The 19,467-nt window shown below is 47.8% G+C and overlaps 1 protein-coding gene across 4 annotated transcripts in view; it reads left to right on the top strand.

The window, feature by feature from the left end:
• Positions 1 to 18,308, top strand: part of SCHIP1 (schwannomin interacting protein 1) — a 188,276-nt gene extending 169,968 nt beyond the window's left edge. For 3 of the 4 annotated variants that reach the window (XM_087740024.1, XM_087740027.1, XM_087740025.1), the window contains 6 exons: positions 9,611 to 9,729; positions 12,946 to 13,063; positions 13,737 to 13,934; positions 14,500 to 14,623; positions 16,119 to 16,212; positions 17,667 to 18,308. In XM_087740024.1, coding sequence (XP_087596150.1) covers positions 9,611 to 9,729; positions 12,946 to 13,063; positions 13,737 to 13,934; positions 14,500 to 14,623; positions 16,119 to 16,212; positions 17,667 to 17,718 — 705 coding nt within the window. In that variant the 3' untranslated portion in view covers positions 17,719 to 18,308. Of the gene's footprint in view, positions 1 to 5,454; positions 5,770 to 9,610; positions 9,730 to 12,945; positions 13,064 to 13,736; positions 13,935 to 14,499; positions 14,624 to 16,118; positions 16,213 to 17,666 lie in introns of those variants that run through there. The other variant, XM_009463835.2, reaches the window with a different exon arrangement.
• The last annotated feature ends 1,159 nt before the right edge of the window (positions 18,309 to 19,467 follow it).

Below are 19,467 nucleotides of genomic sequence, written 5' to 3'. Positions count from 1 at the left end.
GCCAGCATCCCTGCATGTTAATGCGCTGGGCTTGCTGCGATGGCAGCGCTGCTGCCTTTTATCTGCTTTAATCTACTTGCTTGTTTATGAATTGGTTCCTCTCCTCCAAATGAATAATATTAGAGTAAAAACAGCCAGAAAGCCTGCGAATCACAGAAAAAAGTCCAGAGAAACGGTCTTTCAAATGAGAGCTGTTTCAAAACCTTCCTACGACACTGCAAAGATTAGGAGGAACCGCAGCCCCCTTCCCAAACCCATTAACCTAAAGGCCAAGTTTTAATCCTTTTGTGGCCAGCAATCCCGGGTTTTGGATCAGACTGGAAGCCAGCAATGGTGGGATTTTGGCGGCTGCCTGGAGTGCCCCGGGGCGAGGAGGGTGCCAGCGCATAACTCCGCTCTCCTCCCTCCTCGCACCCCTTTTTTTGAAGCTACTAAATAAACTAAAAATAAACCAAACAGAGTAACAAGCCAACACACGGGGAAAACTGGAAAATATGTTTGTTTTGGAGAAATTCAGCAGAAAAGCTCTGACATGACCACGTCATGGCTGGGACGTAAGCTCCATGGCAGGGAGGGTGCTGGGGACGGGGCGCAGCACAGGTGGGTACCGAGGAAGAGGAGGGTATTTCTGTTGTATGCCGTGCCCTGCCTCGAAAGTCCTGTATCACATCAGAAATGAGCTGGCACTGCTGCTCTCTGAAATTCAGGTAGCCGTAGGTCCTCCCAGGGATTTGGATGTGGCTAAGACAGGTTCATCGCTTTGAATTTAGGCCAAGTCCTCCATGGTCAGGAGGTCCCAGCATCAGACACCTTTCCGGTGGCCGCATCCTGGCATCATGCAGGCTGCTGCCGATCTTCGTGCCATGTATTTTTCTCTTAGTTATTTCTCTCTTCCTATTTTATGCTGATTTATTTTCCTATGCCAAACACTTTGCTTAGGGCTCCATATTTCTCGTGCAGTTTGATGAGAGAAATGTCAGCTCTTGCATAGTGCGTAACTTTTTGGGAGGTCCTGAGCTTGCGCAGAATAAAAGGCCAGCATGCAAATCCAGGCCTTAACATAGAAATAAAGGTTTTATTCTAATGTGTGTATTAGCAGTGCTTAGCCAGTGTTTTGGTTTGCTTTGTAAAAGTGTATTTTCAGCATTGCCCGACAGGTCCACCTTTGCATGGAGCAAAACAGGACTCTTCAGGCTGTTGCTGGCTTCATCTGTGTTTTTTGCCACCGCCATACGAGGCGGTAATATGTCTAGATTTACATCGTCTCCTTGGGTTGATTTCTAATGCGCCTTTAAAAGCAGAGAAACCCCCCGGCACCCGGTGCCCCTGGGTAAGGCAAGAGTCTCCAAACAGACAGTTGCCTGTGGGAACCAGTTTTGGCTCCCTGCGCTGGCATCAGTCACGGTCTGAGCTATCTGCTGGCAGGAGGGTCGCTCTGGAGATGGTACTGGGCTTTACACATGCAAAGAAAATTCAAAAGAAAAAAATCTGATGTGAGAAATGAGATTTTATTTGCTTAGAAATAATTTCTTAGGCGGGTCGTGGCCTGCAGCGCATCCTGCTCAGCCCCCTGCGTGCGCTTGGGACCTGGTGCAGGTGTGTGCATCAGGCTTGACTCTGCTGCTCTGGTGATGGCACGTTTGTGTGTGTTTCTTGAGGGGGGTCTGTTAGAAAGACCCCTGTAGCAGGGAGGTGCTGGTGTTACTGTGGGTTGGAGAGGTGCTGGTGTCGCTGCGGGTCAGGCTGGCTGCCCAGGGGATGGACCAGGCAAGGCTGGCCGGCACCCGCTGCCAGGGTCTCACCAAGCACTGAGCCACAGAAGTAGTCCATAAAAGTCACAAGCTTAAAATACGAAGTGCTCATTAAAAAAAAAAAAATGAGGTATTTTATTAAGTTTCTTTTGTTTGATATCTTTAGGGTTTTGTAGGCTTTAGTGGCATGTAGAAATACCAGACCATCATCATCTTTTTCATTAAAGTGAATACAAATTCTCATGGCAGAATATAACCCCTAGAGACAGGCCTTGGAGAAAACCTCAAATGCCACGAAACCCTCCGTGGAGCGCTGGCAGAGCTGGAGAGCCGCTGGCCCGGCCTCTCGCCTGTGGCTGCCGCGCTGGAGGGACCCTGCGGCGTGGTACCGCAGAGGAACCTTGGTTCGTGTGGCCGAGCATGCTGCCCCTGCATCCCAAACCACTTACAATAAAATAAAATAAAGCCTGCATTGTAGAGAGCTGAGGCTGAAGGCCTTCTTGTTTAGACAGAGATCAAAAAAAAAAAAAGCTCTGTGAAGCAGGTGGAAAGCACTTGGTGTGCTAAAGCTGAGGGAAGCATCATCAGAGGGAGGGCACGGTCCCTCTCATCCCTGAATTTACTTACGAGAAGTCCCTGCAAATTCAGGGATGTACTTTTGGTACTGGCTGCTCTGTGCTGGAAGGCTGCTGTGCTGTGAAGGGACTCTTCAGAAGAGATTTATTCCGACCTTTACAACAAAATAAATGTTTTGTGGAATAGGTCTGTCAACTTGAGATACATATGAATCTGGAAGTCACCTCAGTACCCTGGCCTGAGCACCCTGTGGCTGTGAACATCACTTTGGCATGGAGGGTGCTCGGAGTGCTTTCGCTGAAGTTCTCTGGGAATTTCGGGGTTTTATCTACTAACTCGGTAACTGGTGGGGTGTGGGAGCTCATCCCCAACTGAAAGGGGGGAAATTTCATCCCCCAGTGGAGTATGGAGTATGCCCCAACAGCATCAAGGGGGTTTTTCATTGACTCAAGTGAGCGTTATGTAGGCACAGTAGAGTTAAATTTAGCTGCTTGCTTGTCCGTAAGCACTCAGTGCGTGTTTAAAGCACATCAAACTCAGTGTGCCCTATTTCCTCGCCTTGCTTAAGAAGGACTCGAGCGCTGCCATCCCCGGCCGGTGTGCTCCCCGCGGCGCTGGGTCCACGGCCGTGTGCTCCTGCCGTAGGGACACCCCAGCTGACCTGCTCCAGATACGCCTGTTCTGAGCTTTCCCTTCATGCTATAAAAAGAAAAGCAGGCTCCCTCTCCCCTCCGCCAGCGTTCCCATTGGCTGCTGGAGGAGCCGCGGTGGCGACTGTGGCCATGGAGGCCAGTTTCCTTCTGATGTGATCTGATGTGCAAGGAGTCCTTGGCTAGCGGTACCAACGGGGAGTGTACCTGACAGCGTAACCCTCGTCATTGCTTTTTTGTTTGTTTAACCCCTCAACGTACAATAGATGATGTGTGTGTGTTTCAAGCAGAGGCTTGTTGCCAGAGGGACAGTCGCGGGTGTTTGTCGGGCAGCCCAGTGCAGGCGGCGGTGCTGCCCGTCTGCCCACAGTGGCCTTTTGCATGAGGTGGAGAAGGGGCTGAACACCAAAGGGTTTGGTCCCTGCGCTGAGACAACCACAGAATTAATTTGTCTTGTGGTTTTGATATCCAGAGTTTAAACTGGCTTTTTCTCTCCTAGTGGGGAGATGCCCCTCCCAGGAGTGCAGGGTTGGGTCTGGTCCTGGCCACCAGGAAGGGCACCCAGATATGCCTCCAGCAATGGTTACAGGGGTGCAGGGGCTCCCAGCCGTGCTTCTTAACCAGGTTTGGTTTTCTCCTGTTGCCTTGAATGGGGCGGCTGCTGGAAGCGGGGTTTTCACTGGAGACTGAGACCTGTGGGATCCACTCAGGGGATGCCCCTCTGTGAGCCTGGTCCTGGAGCATCCTGGCTGAGAGGGCAGGGCAGAGGTGAGCTGAAACCTGGAATGGGGGATAAAACAGTTTAAAAAATGTGGGTGAAAAATGCTAAATGTATTTTTGGTAGGCAATGTCATTTCCTACCTTTAGGGGTGACTTTGATGTCAGCTTGCAGAGGGGCGGCTTGCACGTAGCGTGCATTCATGCAGCATCCCCCCCCCCGCGCGTTGGGTACCACAGGCACAGCGGGACCGGGCTGGGGCTCGCTCACCGTCTCAGCTGGCCGGGGAGGAAGCATGGGGACATCCCCCTCCGACCATGGAATTTGAGACTTGTCCCAAATTGGAGGGGGAAACGTGGCAAATTGCAGGCTCAGCCCCCAGCCCGGTGCTCCTGGCCACCACATCCTTCCTGTCAGGCTATGGGATTTTTTTTCAGATTTATTGTGTCAGGGTCCATCCGCACGGCCAGGAGAGGAAGTTAATTTAGAAACAGCAGGAAAGGACACAATGAGTCAGCGGTGGAGGGGAACTAAAAATAATGAAATATCCAGAGAACGTCTTTGTTTCATTTGGGAATTACAGTTAGAAAGCAGTGTCCTGGGACAAGAATGGAATTAAACAATCCTGTTTATTATTACTGTTTTTTCCTGAAACTTCAGAGTAGAGTAATGCCATGATGCATAATTTGTATGTTGTTTGAGCCAGTAATCTAACTAGAATATGCATTTTAGATTAAACGATGTCAGCATGACTTGGATATATCATTTAAACATGTAAACTTTGTAGGGCTATTAAAATTATTCATCTAGCATGCAGCATAGCTGTGTCGCACCAGAAATTAGTACTTTTGTTGATGGTGTGCCACATTTTGAGGATCACTGAGAACTTGTGGTATAAACTCTGTCTTTCTAAGGATTCCCTATAGAAATGCCTGCCCTGAGTGCGTGATCTCTGCCTCTCGCTGCCCACCTGCAGCTGATCCAGAGCAAACATTGCCCACCGTGACGGGCGCGACAGAGATGAGATCTCAGCAAGGACTGAGCAGGATTTGTGCGGGGTTGGGAGGCAGCGGCTGTGCTGTGAAGCCTGATTCTCCGGGCAGGACTGCTGGAGACATAAGCTGGAGCTGTAAGCGGTGCAGGTTTGGGGGCTGCTGAGCCTGCAGAGCCCCCCCCGGGAGCTGGGGAAGGGATGCTTGGCCACCCCTGAGCAGGGACCAGGCGGTGCAGTGGTCCCCAGGCTCTGCAAGCCGGCGGGACAGGAGGCAGGTTAAGGCTGGACACCTTTTTGAGCTTCATTGGTTAATTCTTAGAAACTTTTTTTTTTGCACCTGAAAAAGCTGGTTTAGCCAAGAAATAGCTCCCTCGGGTCCTTTCTGGTGTTTTTCATGTAAAGAGTGAAAATTTCATCTTGCGGTTGACATTGCTGTGACTGCCCAACCTCCAGCGCCCATGCGAGGGCTGAGGACCGCTCCGGCTCTGCCTGGGTTCGCAGCCCCGGCCACGGGCAGCTCCTCCAACCGCTGGGATTTCATAAGGATAACTTCCATGGTGAAAACCCTGGGAGAAAACCCCTTCCTCCTGCCCCCTCTGGCCACGACTACACCGCCGGGCTTGGATTTTGACATCAGACACCGGGTTTTTTCCTGCCCTTGTGTAGCCGTCGAGGACTCGGGGCTATTTTTATCCAGCGCTGGCAGTGGCTGGAGGAGGACGCGGCTTCCCTGGCCTGCACAACCCTCGCCTCCCTCTCATCAGCTGGCCGAGGCTCCGGCGCTGCCGTTGACTTTATTAGGGAAAAGCAAGGTGCTCCGGAGCAGCTGGGAGGCGAGAGGGGCTGGGGAAGCATCCCGGCCGGGGGACGGTGGGCTGCTGCAGGTCTTGGCTCCGAGGGTGAGCGTTTGATCCCATGGTGCCGATTGAAGAGCGGAGAAAGGACTGAGATGCCCCGGCGGGAGCATTTCACCGGCCACGTGAGGACCCGGGAGCGAAGGAGATGAGTCGGGAGGGTGATGGCATGGGTGACGTCATCAGGAAAGCAGCCGTGCTGGCCAGGGAGGGGAGTTATAAAAAGGTAAGGGACAAAAAGGAGCCTTTTGTCTGCCAACAGTCGCCCTCTTGGCAGGAGGGGGACCTGCCAAAACGCTGCCCGGCACCCTCCCAGGGTGCTGGGTTTCGGGTGCCGGAGCAGGGAAGCGCTCAGTGATGTTTAACGTGTCGGCGCAGGGCAGCAAACCTTCCTCCCTCTGCGTTTCCATATCGCTTTATGATACAGACAATGTACAGAGATGTTTCTAAACACATTCTCGTACCTCAAGACCCCTGGGTTTTAAGGCAACTTGCCACATGGCTTGAGATATGCAAGTTTGACTTGGTTTTGCATTTATCAGCAAATCCACCGTGAAGAAAAAGGAGATAAAAACAAATGTTCAGTGGTTACAGTTTCTGTTTGTAAATCCAATAATAGCCCTTGTACTTTACAGAGATAAAATAAGGCACTGCCTATGGGTCTGGAACTTTAAATATAGTAATTGTCCATGGCTGGTAATGACAGACTCCAGCAAAAATAGCCTCAGTTGCCTTGCCATGTCCCTGCGCTCCTGTGCACTCTGTTTGGTGCCTGTGGATGGCCCCGGCATCCAGCCTCCGCCAGCCTCGCTGCGTTTTAACCCCTCGCATCGCAGTGGCACTGCCCGGCTGGGACAGGATCCTGCTGAAGTGTTGCTGGCACCCGTTAATCTGTAATTCGCTGTGTAATTAGACTCTTCCCTCTCCAAAAAGGCAGCGCCTTAGGAAAGCACGCCTGGTATTCGGTCTGGGTTTGGTACCCATCGGTACAACTCCAGAAGTGCTGTCGGCAGCCGTTACTAGGAGCTGGCTGTTCTACCCAAGGTGGGGGCTCTCAGGGCGCGACAAGGAGCCTGGCAAATCGCTGCTACACCTCAACGCCAAATAAATCTTCCATGTGCAATTTTATGTGCTGTTTCAGGTGATGTCTGTAATGGGTAAAGGCTGCTAGGACAGGTGCCTACATGCTAAATAGTGTGGAGTGGTACGTGGTGAAAAGAGCAGTCCAGCTGCAGAAATAACACAGTATGGACTTTGCTCGGTTTCCCAGAAAACTGCAGAAATCTTGTGCCCGCTGCTGTGGGTGTCCACTCTCCATCCTGCATCGGGTCGGTCGGGGATGACCTCTGGCATCAGTGGTACCTCTGTGTGCCCCCCAGGATGGGGTTGTGTCCTAAGAAGGCATATATTGGGTAAATTCAGGCTCTCAACCAAAAATGGGGGTTTTTTTGGTGTCGAGGTGCCACAGCGTGTCAGGGATGGGCTGGGTGTCGGAGGCAGGTGGTGAAGAGCACAAATGGTTGTGTATAATCTGCAAACACCGGCAAGGTGATTGCAATAGATTTATAAACGGCAATAATTACAGCTGGCAATGGGGGTGGGAGACAGTGTGCTGAGGCTGCTGTGGGGAAGGGCTGAACCTCTCCTGGCAATTTGCCTTTACTGGAACGGTTGTGTAAAGCGTTTTACATGTAGGCAGTCACAGCCATAATCTGACATTGTGTTTTTATTCATGTACTTAAACAAAGGTACCTACTGACCTTCCGAATTGGAAGGTCAATGGTAAGAAGGAAAACATCCGCCCAAAACTGGTTTGCCTTAAAAATAAAAAGCAGCCTTTTGTTTAAAATAATTAATATAATAATTGTCTGAACTAGACTTCAGCTCTACACCAGACCCCTCTTGCAGGAATACATACATTTTTTGATTCAGTGTCAAAATACACGTTTAAATAACATGGGTTTATGTTTTTCTTGCTAGTACTTTTGCATTTTGAGTGTTTGATCCATTATTTTTTATATACCAAGTAAGTATATTTGATAGTCAGAAAACCACTTGCAATTTTCCTTCTCAATTTATAGTTTTCAGTACCCAACTCAGGATGTATACTGCAGCTGTTGGGTAATTTATCTAAAGTCTAAAGTCCAGTTCCCTTAGGTATATTATATTTCTTAGTAACTGTTCCCTATTTTGTAATAACAACGAATAGGACTCCTGATTTCTTTATGGTCATTAGCCTGTGTCTGGTTTATAAAATGGGATATTCTGAGCTCAGTCCTGGAGGAGCAGTGTTATTTAGTATCCTCAGTAATGACCTGGTGGAGAAAACAAATTGCACATTGATTAAATGTACAGATGTCAAACTGGGAGCAGTTGCTGTCTGGGTGGGAAATTGAGAAAAATTAAATAAGATCTGGGGAGACGGCCCCATCTGAAAGGGATAAATATGTGAAAGTGTGCCTGTATTTATGCGTATTTTAATGCAAAGAAGAGTAGTTTTCAGCACACACAAAGTAGGTGGGTATGCTGCTGGGGGAGGGAGCAGTCCCAGCTGGCGCGGAGGGTGCGATGTGCTGTCCTGGCCGGGCAGGAGGAGGTGGAGATGTGCTTTGGGCTCCTGATTTCTGTCGGAACACAAGGAAAATCAGAAGTAGATGGCAAAATGCTGGAGAGGAGTATCTGAGTAGGAAAAACAGGGAGGTTCAGTATCCAATGACTTCATGAAATGTTGATGCATTGAAGGATGCAGCTGGCACTCCCAGGGGAGACACCCATGTGCATCGGGAGATGGGCAGCACGAGGAACCGGCACGGGCAACCCTGTCTCTGCTTTCAGTCCATTAAAAAAATATTTCTCACTCATTTTTACTTATTTTTTTTTCACTGTGCTGTCTTTGCCGGCAGGGCTGGCCATTTTTTCTTCTAAATCTAACTGCCTCTGTGTGATTGAGGCATCAATTATTGAAACCTGAAAAAACAAAGTAGAAAAACATAGCTGGGTGGTCTGGGTAGAGTTTTGGAAACCGGGAACTGAACCCGAAAACTCAATACCACTTGATGCCATGGGGGTTATTTTTAATATTTTAAATATTTTAAAGAAAAGGAGTTAGGTTACAAATGAAGTGTGTATTTTGGTAAGGGATTGACAGTATAATGGGCAGTGTGATAATGTAATGTATGTCGTCAGTGCTGGAGTTGGAATTAAATTATTAGCTATTTTAAGTTAATAATATGCATTTTGTTATATCTCACTTCCTTGTATCAAAAAAGGTGCTTTATTTTTAGTTAGACAGGTAAAATATGAGAAGCACAGTTATATTAATTAACACTGTGGAAGCAGCCCATGCTTGCCTGATATGTTTTCTTTCGTTGCGTATTCTTGATCGGGTATTATGTGTTATTTTAAAATGAAATGTTTGAGGGGTTCAAAATATTCCTTCTGTCAATAACTTGCCACCTTGTATGAATTTGTTGTCAGCGTTGGCACATAATCCATTCGTGCCAGACACCAGGATAGTGCTGGTACTCATTTTGAATCTAGATCTGTGATTTTCATTTATTGCACATTGATTATAGTCATTTCTGTAATCATTGATCGGTGATTAATTTCAAATCACTTTGTAGCTTGCTTTTATTCAAAAAAAACATATATAGAAAAATACATTTTTAAAACTGTGGAGAATTTGATGGCGATGGTTAAAAATAGATGTCTAAGTACATCGGCAGAAGGATTGTGTAGTTTTGGGGACTGCTCAGGGAAGTGGAAGATGCTAATGGTGCAAGTGTGGCTCTATATGGATACAGATATCAATGTTAGGTATATATCAGATGCATACATCGGATATGTGTGTGTATACAGATATACATCTATCAATATGTGGGGAGAAAGAGACAGGTGCAGATGAGCTTCCCTGTTGGGATGGGCTGTGTGTTCCACCCAAGCATGGGAGACAGCTTGGGGGATGCTGGCCATCATGAGTGTGGCAGTGGGGCTGGTGGGACAGCTCTGCTTCCCGCATGCTGGCGTGACCGGCAGCTTCATCCTTTCTTGTCGCCCTTCCCTTTCAGGCCCAGAAGAATGAGCGTGAGTCCATCAGGCAGAAGTTGGCTCTGGGCAGTTTCTTCGACGATGGCCCAGGACTTTACACCAGCTGCAGCAAGAGCGGCAAGCCAAGCCTCTCCTCCCGGTAAGCCAGGCAGCCTCGCAGCCCAAAACCTCTTCGGAGGCTGAAAAGTGTGAGATGCCTCCAGTGGGACACCCTGAGACCCTTCCCTTCAGAGGATCCCTCAGTTTTTACTTGCAGCCATATTCTTGATTTTTTCTTGGTTTAGAACAACATCTTATGCTCCAAACACAACTGGTGTCTGTTATGTAAACAATTGTAAGTAATATGCTAAAATATTAGGTTAAAACTGTAGAGTAGCTATTTGGATGCTCAGAGGATAAAGCAAATGGGCTGAGTTTTCCTGAGTTAGGTTTCCTTCAGGTTTTCATTTAGGATCTCTGTCCTGAACTGAGCATTGCCTTTGGACTTGGGCAGACCAAGAACGGTGGTGGAAGTGTCACGAAATGCACAACTGGAGTTATTGTCAGGAAAATAGTTGATTAATTTTGTTTTCCAAGGAGTTCTTTACATTGAGTTGCAAAATATTAAGAATTTTATTGTCTGAATGTCTGGTTTAATGCTAAACGTGCATGTCTGAAGCAGGGCAGGGCTCAAGGATGGTCCCACGGTCCCACCAGTCCTGGGTCAGGCAGCGTAGTGATGGCTGGTGAAAAACCAGCAGTTTGTGAAAGTACATCTTCTTTTAGTGGCTTGGGAGGTGGCAGCCCATTGGAAGCAGATCTGATGCTGATAGCTAGCCTTGGTGACAGCAGGGCGGTGGAGAGCAGGTAGGGCTACAATTAATCTCGCACACAGAAGGCAGCAGAGAATGGAAAAAATGAGCTTTAACGTGGCTCCCTGCTTCCCCCCCACGTCCATATGCTCTGCACAGGCTCTGCTCACTGGACACAGCTCCATCCCTGGGGCTGGGACATTGCATAGCCCGGATACCTCACTTATTCTGATTTTTAAAATTTTTACATCAAATATACTCCAGAAAGGCTTGTTTATATATGCAGCTGCTGGGAGTAACCCATGGCACTTGGAAAGCATTGAACGCCTGCCACATGGGGAGCATAGATACCTGTTGCCATGGTGTGGGAGAAGAAAAAAGTCTTAGAGAGGCATAAAACCAGGAGGAATACTGTTATTACACCAGAGAGGTACAATTGTGAAATTAAATTGAACTGCAAGTCATTTGAAAGGGAAAACGGTTTTGCTTTATGTAGTTACAGCTAAACCAGGAGCCGCTATCTTGTAATTATAGTGTGGGTCTAATTAATGCTGCACGGCAGGGTTTGGCAGCTGTGCCACGAGAAATGACCAGCTGTACCTGAACGCTTTGGTGTTTCATTAATATTTACAGTCCAGACACAGCATTAGTATTGCACGCTGCCTGTTACAGGACCTACAGGAACCTTTGCAGGACGATGCTCTCATTTTTGTGCTTGCATATGAAATAAAGAGCATAAATTGCTGGGTTTCAGGTGTTGGCGTCATGCTCTTGAAAGGCGTGTGAGTCGCAGACCCATGGTTTGCACTTGCTCTGCCTTTTCTGCATGATGCAATTTGAAGCTGAGCCAAGGGTGCATCCTGCTCCCCAGCCTGGGTACCAGTGTTGGTCCACCACGGCTCAAAAGCTTGTGCAGAATTATAGAATAGAATCATAGAATGGTTTGGGTTGGAAGGGACCTTTAAAGGACACCTCGTCCAACCCTCCTGCAATGAGCAGGGACATCTTCAACTAGATGAGGTTGTCCAACCTGACCTGGAGTGTTTCCAGGGATGGGGCATCTACCACTTCTCTGGGCAACCTGTTCCAGTGCTTCACCACCCTCATCATAAAAAATTTCAATTATTAATGCTATCTATTTTATGGTAATAGTGAATAAGAAATTACACTAAAATAAATGGCAAATAAGAGTTTGCTGTCTGTAAGTACTGATATAAGCCCCCTCGCTGGGAATGAGGAATAACAGGCAGTAGACCATGTGTGGGGGCTTGCCCCATCTTCAGCAAGTAGTCATGGAGTATGATGCACCGAGAAGGCTGATAGAGGTGAGCTCAGAAATCTCTAGTTTTGGGGGTTAATTTTTCATTAATTCAGAAGATGAGCAAAGCCTGAGCAGATTTTGTTGGAGGCAAACGGGCCTGACCCTGGTGTCAGGTGGGCGACTTGTCCTGGAGAGCCTGGGGCACATGAGCTCGGCTGGTGGCTGCAGAGCTGCTCTGCAATGTGAGCGTCAGCGAGGGCTTTCACAGATGCTGTCTTGTCCAAAAAATCCATTCCCATGTTTGCCCTCAGAGGCTGGTCTGAGCAGAGGGAGCCGTGGGGCCCACCTGGAGCTCGGTGTGCCACGCTCTTCCGTGGACATCAGCCAGCGCCGGTAAAATGTGTGTTACTTGGCTGATGACCTGCTCTGCAGCGGCTTTGGGGATAACCGTTGTGTGAGCGAAAGCCGGGGTGCTCTCAGCTGTAGAAGTTCCTTTCCCTCTCTCAGCCTGCGCTGGGATGCCCCTGCCCTGAGCCACTGCATCTGGAGAAAATCATTCCCAGGGAGGTGGATTTGGGTGGTCTTAACTTGTCCAAATCAGGCGATGGAGCAGAGGGTCCAGAAAACACGGTAATAATCTCTTGTGATACAATAGTGCCTCTTGGCCACAAACAGGCGTATTACCCTTCTGAATAAATAGTTTCAATCATTAACATGTTATTTTATATAATATAATAATATTATATATTATTTATATATTTATATATAAAATATACATAATATATTTTATAAATATACATAAAATATACAAAATATATTTTATATATTATATATTAATGTATTTAATATCTTTATATATACTTTATATATAATATTTTTTGTAATGTAATAATATAGCCACCCGTGATGACAAAAGCCCCGCAGTATCTCGGCAATTCTGAAGTTCATCAATAGATGGTGGTAGAAGCATTGTTGTTACCGTGCCGCTGAGTTCCCAGTCCCATGTTGAACTGCCGCTCAGAAATGGCAGCGCTGGGCAGCAGCGGGAGCTTGCCCGTGCCCTGCTGCCACAGGCTGGTGGCCCTGGCTCGGCTTTGGGTGAGGGATGTCCATCTCCTGGGAAAAAAGTGAAAATAGTTTATTTTCCTGAGGCCAATACAACATCAGGACAACAGCATCCTTTCAAAAGGTGAACGACTCTCTGCTGACGGTATTCCAGCATCTTGCCCACGCAACCCATCGGCGCAGCGGGGAGAGCCGGCGCGAGGGGGCTGCGGTGTCACCTCTCCCTTTCCCCCCGCAGATTACAAAGCGGGATGAACCTGCAGATTTGCTTCGTGAACGACAGCGGCAGCGACAAGGACAGTGATGCCGACGACAGCAAGACAGAAACCAGCCTGGACACGCCATTGTCGCCCATGGTAGGTCTGAGAACCCATCCCACAGAGGTTCTGGAGCATGGAAACCATGAGGCCATCCATAATGGAAGCTGATAAAGAGCTGATCCTATTAAAGCAGCAGCACTAAATCCCAGAGCAGCACCTTCAGCCATCAATAAAGAAACACAAGATGCTGAGGGGCAGATAGTAAATTGCCCCTGGCTTGAACAGTGCTGCTGTAGAGCAGATGCCTTTGCGTGAAGTTGTTCCTTCTTCCTTCCTTCCTCCCTTTCTTTTCGGCTCTGATAATTACCAGGACAGTAATGGATATGACGCAGTATCATCAGCTCCCACCAGCTTTCCTCTCTTCTCTTTTCCTTTGTGAATATAACACCATGGCCCCACATGTTTTCCTCCAGCTTAACCAGTCTGTCCCTTCAACACCTATTGATCTGGTTGGCTCCTCTTTCCATTTGACGTGCTCGAGTTGCTATTAATGGGGGGGGGGGGGGGCTATCTGGGAATTACTCTGATTTTTAAAGGTAATCTTGTGGATTAAAATTAAAAAAACAATCTGTGCTCTTCACCTTTTCTGTAGAAACGATGTAAATGTACAAAATGATGTAAGTGTACAAAAATATCTTAGCAGTAAATTTCTTTGCTGTGGCATGGTTGGGGCGATGGTCCTGTAACGGCTGCGTGTCTGCTTCCCTAGAGCAAGCAGAGCTCGTCCTACTCCGACAGAGACACGACGGAGGAAGAGTCGGAGTCCCTCGATGACATGGACTTCCTCACTAGGCAAAAGAAACTCCAAGCTGAAGCCAAAATGGCCTTGGCTATGGCAAAGCCCATGGCCAAAATGCAGGTCGAGGTGGAAAAGCAGAACAGGAAGAAATCGCCGGTAGCGGATCTTGTAAGTGGGGGCCGTGGGACGGCGTGAGGCGGTAACACCAGCCCTTTTGCTCTTTGCTTTTGCTTGTCAAGATGTGTACAGCAGGCAGCGCTGCTTGTGCACGGTGCTTGTAGACATGCAGAGGAGCAGATAGGGACCGTCAGTCAGGAGTGGAAGGGTCGACATGGGCTGTCTTATCAGGGCGTTAAGAGAGCGGGATGGATGCAGGGAATGAGGTGATGAAGCCTGAAGGTTGTTACTGCCTTGAGGCTGGCAACGACATGATGCTACTCATCCTTAAGGCATAGTCTGCTCAGCCCATCTCATCCCGAGCTGGAGCATTCTTGCCTTGGTACAACGCTGCTCGCCATAGCCCTCGCCTCCACTTGCGTCAATCCACCACTGATGCTGGTAGATCTGAAGACTTGGGTCAAACGTCGTATAGATGTTTCAGCTCATTTTGGTACTCTCAGTGTGGTCCTTGATGCAGGCTTGTGAGAGGGGGACGCCTGCAGTGCAAACTGCCACTGTTCAGGAATACAAGTAATTCGAAGAAAGCAGTAAAAAATTGAAAATTTCTTTTCAGCTGCCACATATGCCTCATATAAGTGAATGCCTGATGAAGAGAAGTTTAAAACCCACTGATCTAAGAGACATGACTATCGGGCAGCTACAAGTGATAGTCAATGATCTCCACTCACAGATAGAAAGTAAGTGTTTAATTATTCTTTGGTATGTCCTGTTTAATTAAGAATGGTTCTCCAGGATACGCATCGAAATGTTGATAAATGTATAATAACATGAATATATGGAAGAAGTGAATCGCAGAAGCTGGAGATGGAGTTCTCTCCAGATTTGGCTCCTTCAGCCTTTTTCTTTATTTTTTTTCAGTTTCTCCTACAGCACTCGCTTGGCTCTGTAAGAGAGGAGGGTTGTAGCATTGTGCCAGCACCTAACGCCCCACTTGTAACTCAAAACCTGGTCGGGTAAAAATAGTCTTGGGAAGTCTGCCTGTCCTGGAAGCACCTGCCATTCGTGGCTTTATGGCTGCGTCTTCATGTGATGCTATGCCATGTCATTAAAACCATCCGTAAGTGGAGAAACCATCCAGTTTAGCAGACATCCTGGGGTAAATCTACTCTTGCAGTGCTTCAACGCATTTCATGGGTCCTTGCGCTTGCCCGCAGGGACGGTGCCCCACCGCCTCATCTGTGTTTGTTCTCTCCAAAAGATCCAGGGTTTTTTTTTCCCCCAGGGGATCTCCATCTTCCAATTAATTAATTAATGAACAATTTCGGGAGTAGACTTCTCTGGTGGCTGTAGGTTAAAAAAAAGGTTGGTTGGGAGCTGCTGTACTGCTCCTTCCCTACTCACGTTGGCTAATTGGCATCCCGACTGGAAGCAGCCCTGCTGAGGATGCAGAGCTGTGCCTTTGAGTCGTGATTTGTTATTTTGTGCAGCAAAGGCAAAAAAAAAACATTGCTTGTTAATTAGCCTCACTCTAGAAAGCACCCAAGAATGGGAGCATAAGTGTTAATGTCAGTATCACTGAGCTTGCTTCCCAAACTGACGAGGCGTTAAACCAGCATAGCTGTATTTAAGCAGTCTAAATACCAGCTCTGGCAGTGAGTGATGGGCAGGTACAGCCTTCAGGGGAGCCTGTGCCGGCAGGTTAATTTTTCACATGGTCCTTTCTGTTTTCTTCTTCTTCTTCTTCCCCACTCTTTGACACAACCCCGAGCAAGAATCCAATCTCACGAACATCCCCCCCTTGAGCAGAGGGGACAGCTTGGACAGTAACAGCAAACCAGGACGGGTGGGCAGCGTGTTCTGCATTGCCGCAGGGAATTAAAAAGCTAAACCTGAGGGTGCCCGGGCGAGCGGCTCAGCCGCTTTCTGCAGTGTGTTTCTTGCTCAGGGTTATTGCCCACAAGTGAGTGAAAGGTGACCCAGCAGGACTCCAAGCACTGAGAAATTTATCTTTATTTTTGCTGCTGCATTAAGCAATTTGAAAAGAGAGGAACTGCTTGCATGCAGTGGCAAGGGGCTTACAGTTTGTCCTGGAAAACATGCATCCTTTGGGGAGGTCCCTCCTGGTTCTCTGCATCAGATTATGTGTAATGCAGTGGGAAAGGATGATGTAGAGGTCCCAAACCAGGGTTTCCTGGGACATCACAAACTCACCCCCTTTCTCCCCGGCACCAGGCTTGAACGAGGAGCTGGTGCAGCTGCTGCTCATTCGGGACGAGCTGCACACGGAGCAGGACGCCATGCTGGTGGACATCGAGGACCTGACCAGGTGAAGGAGGCTCCTCGGGGTATTTCTCTCTTCTGGCAGGTCCCAGCTCACCGTCAGCAGCACATAGGCGTTTTCTTTTAGCAGAATTTGAGTAGGAAAGCCTTTGCCATCAAAGGTAGGTAGAAGGTAATGCTGCTGGCTGCAAGGCACGTGTTTCTCTGCCGAATGCTGTATGTGAAGAGCGGAGCAGGGCTGAGCAGGATGCTGCTCTCTCCTCCAAAACAAGAAATCAAAGCACACTTGGGTTCTGGAGACGGTCAGCGGTTTTCAAGAGCTCCCCAAATGCAGGTGTTAGTCCATGCTCTTGAATTGGTGTTTCCCTTTCCAAAGCCTGAAAAGAGCCTGGGAAGGAGCAATGCTGCAAACCCCCGGTCCATCCAAGGGTGTCCCCATGTCACCCCACCCCTCTCACTGGGGTGAGCTACAGCCAATCTGCCTCCACCGTCAGGGGACTTGACCGACAAGAGTATTTCTGAGTCTCTTAAACATTAATGTTCAGTAGCCAATAAAATGGAAAACCTTGCAGAATATAGACAGCTTTCCTAAAGGACTCCATCTCCTGGGTGGCAAGGCTTAAGAGGCGTTTTCCTTTGAGATAACTAGTGATGCACTGCAGAAACACTAGGAAGTATTGAAAGCTTTTGGGAAAAAAAGCTGAAAAAGATGATACTGGTTATTGTCAGTGTATTAAGCATGCAAAAAATACGGTGTAAATGTCTTTCTATTTTAAAACATCACGGTGCTGCAGAGCAGCTGGTTGAGCTTTGACAGTGCTCTGCCTGGGAAAAATTTCTGCCACCTGGGGTGGCCATGAGGGATCTGGGGAGCAGTTCTCGTGCTGCCCGCAGGATGGTGGCCCCAGGGATGAGCAGGCGGGTTGTCACTTCTGAGTCTTGCGAGACACCATCACTGCTTCACTTAACGAAGGGCAAGTGGTGAAAGGGGGGGATCTGGGATTGGGAGGGGAGCTGGGTCAGTAGACAAGCGCCAACGCCACCTTGCATCTCTTTCTCCTGCGCTTTGGGAAACGCTTTGCTTCCTAGATGCAATTAACAGCAGCTTAGTAAATGAAATTATTTGGAAGGCTGGTCAGCACGGTGGGAGCTTTGGTGCGTGTTGTGGGGCACCAGCTCTCCCCATCCCGGCATCATTTGGATGTGAACGCGCCGGCCATCCCTGCGGGAGGGGAGGAAACGATCCCAGCTGACCCAAAACCGCGCCGGAGAAGGGTTTGCTCTCCCCTTCACCCACCTCCCAGTCCCCTCCCGCCGGGAAGGAGCCCAGGCGGAGACCACACATCCCTCGCCCGGTGCTTGTTTTCACCTCGGGAAAATGTTATTTTTGGTTCGCTGCCAGAGCGGCGCAGATGCTGGCTTGGAGTGCAGCCCTGCGTGTGGTTTGGGTTTCCACCTCCCCTTGGCACAGCGAGTAACGCAGCTCCTTTCCTCCCCCAGACACGCCGAAAGTCAGCAGAAGCACATGGCAGAGAAGATGCCGGCAAAATGAACCCCGGAGCCCCGGGAGCAGAGCTCGAGCGAGACTTCATTTTGCTTCTGTGTGTGTCCAAGCGCTGATGTCCACGGTGGCGCACAAGAAAACCAGTGTTAGTCATTGACCATGTCTGAAGCTTTATGTCCGGTGATTGGCCTCTGCTTCTTAATTTATTTTAATTTTTTTACTCGTGCCACTAAATATCAGGCATTTTAATAATATTATTACAAAAAATGTACAGTACTTATAACATTATAAATCATGGGTGAGAAGAGAGGGTAGTTTAACTTTATTTTTGTTTGTTTAGAGATTTTCAGTTGAACGATATTTTACCATTGACTACTTTTTTATTCTTCACTGTAGTTTTAAAATAAAGAAACTGTACTTGACGGTGCTATACAAGTCAAAAAATACATGCCTGCCTCGTAGTGAAGTTGTAGCTTTCAGTAATATGTATATTTTAATCAGTTTTCAACATTTTGTGAATGTTGACTACCTGACATTCATTTTTAGATGTGCTATTAACATTCGGTTGGATTCAGAGAGTTACCTTGAAAGTTTTATGTATAAATATGTAAAATAAAAATTTAAAAAATTGTTTCATATGATACGTCTTTTTGTTGCCTAGTGGTTGACTTTGGTGATGCACCAGTAATGTATTCCTTGAACTCAATGTGCAATTCCTAATTTGTCATCACCAGAAAGAGCCTTTTTTTTTTTTTTTTTTGCCGATCACATGAAATTACGGAGAGAAGACAGGATTTTTGTAGAGTTATTTATTTGTAAGTTCATAATGTATGTATGACATGGACTTAAGAGATTCTGTAATAACATTCACTGGGCCCTAATATTGTGACTATTGTTAGAATCAGCAGGCACATACTGTAGATGGGTTTTTTTATATTTTACTGTCTGGGCTAAATATTTAAATGACTCACCAATGTCAGAAATAAAAAAAAATCTATGTTAAAAATCTAAGCAGCATATTAAATGTATTATATATGGTAATTACTCACCTCTCTGCCTTTGGGCTGGTCTCCCCCTTAGTAGCTGTGTTGATCAGCTGAGTGCTGGATGTGTCCTCCTCTGCGCGTACAGGAGGAGGGACACTGGGAGACTCATAGGTCTGTCTCCAGCCCTCATTTATTTCATTTAATGCTGAAACAGCTCGGCCATCCCCTTCCTAAGGCTGCCGGGCCATAGCCAGCAGCAGACACGCATGTTACGCGCACCAGCTTTTTACATTTTAATTCTTTTTTCCTTGGGGGCAAATTCATCTTAGCGAAGGGTCTGGCTAATGACTTATTCAGGATGTTTTCAGAAAAGCATGAGCTGCATTAAAATTTCATCCCCTGCCAAGAATGTATTTTATAAAATTATTTTTTTTCCCCCCTCTTTTTGCAGAAAGTGCAGGCTATGGAAGCACCAGCCCTCGGCGGGGTTTGGTGGGGCTGGGACGGGGGGGGTTGGTTTAACTTAGGGTTGTTTTTCTTTTCCTGGGAGTTGCTCCACAAGGTTTCCAGCGGATAGTCCCTGTCCCGCAGCCCCGTCGGGAGCCGTGTGCCGTGTCCCGTGTCCCTGCTGGACAGTGTCCCCAGGCAGGGAGCTGTGCCTGTCCCCGGCTTTTGCAGAAAGATGCTGGGACGGGTTAGGCTGGAGAGCCCTCGCCTGCAGATCGGGGAAAATGTAAACGCCTCTTATTTTGCTTTTTTCAAATCTATGCATTAAAAAATAAAATATATTGGGGGTGTTAGTTTCCCTGTA

This window comes from Nipponia nippon, unplaced genomic scaffold, assembly GCF_047370975.1.
Source record: "Nipponia nippon isolate SJK-2023a ecotype South Korea unplaced genomic scaffold, ASM4737097v1 scaffold_7, whole genome shotgun sequence".
Taxonomy (NCBI): Eukaryota; Metazoa; Chordata; class Aves; order Pelecaniformes; family Threskiornithidae; genus Nipponia; species Nipponia nippon.
Note: the sequence above shows the minus strand (reverse complement) of the source record. Positions and strands in the feature narration are given on the sequence as shown.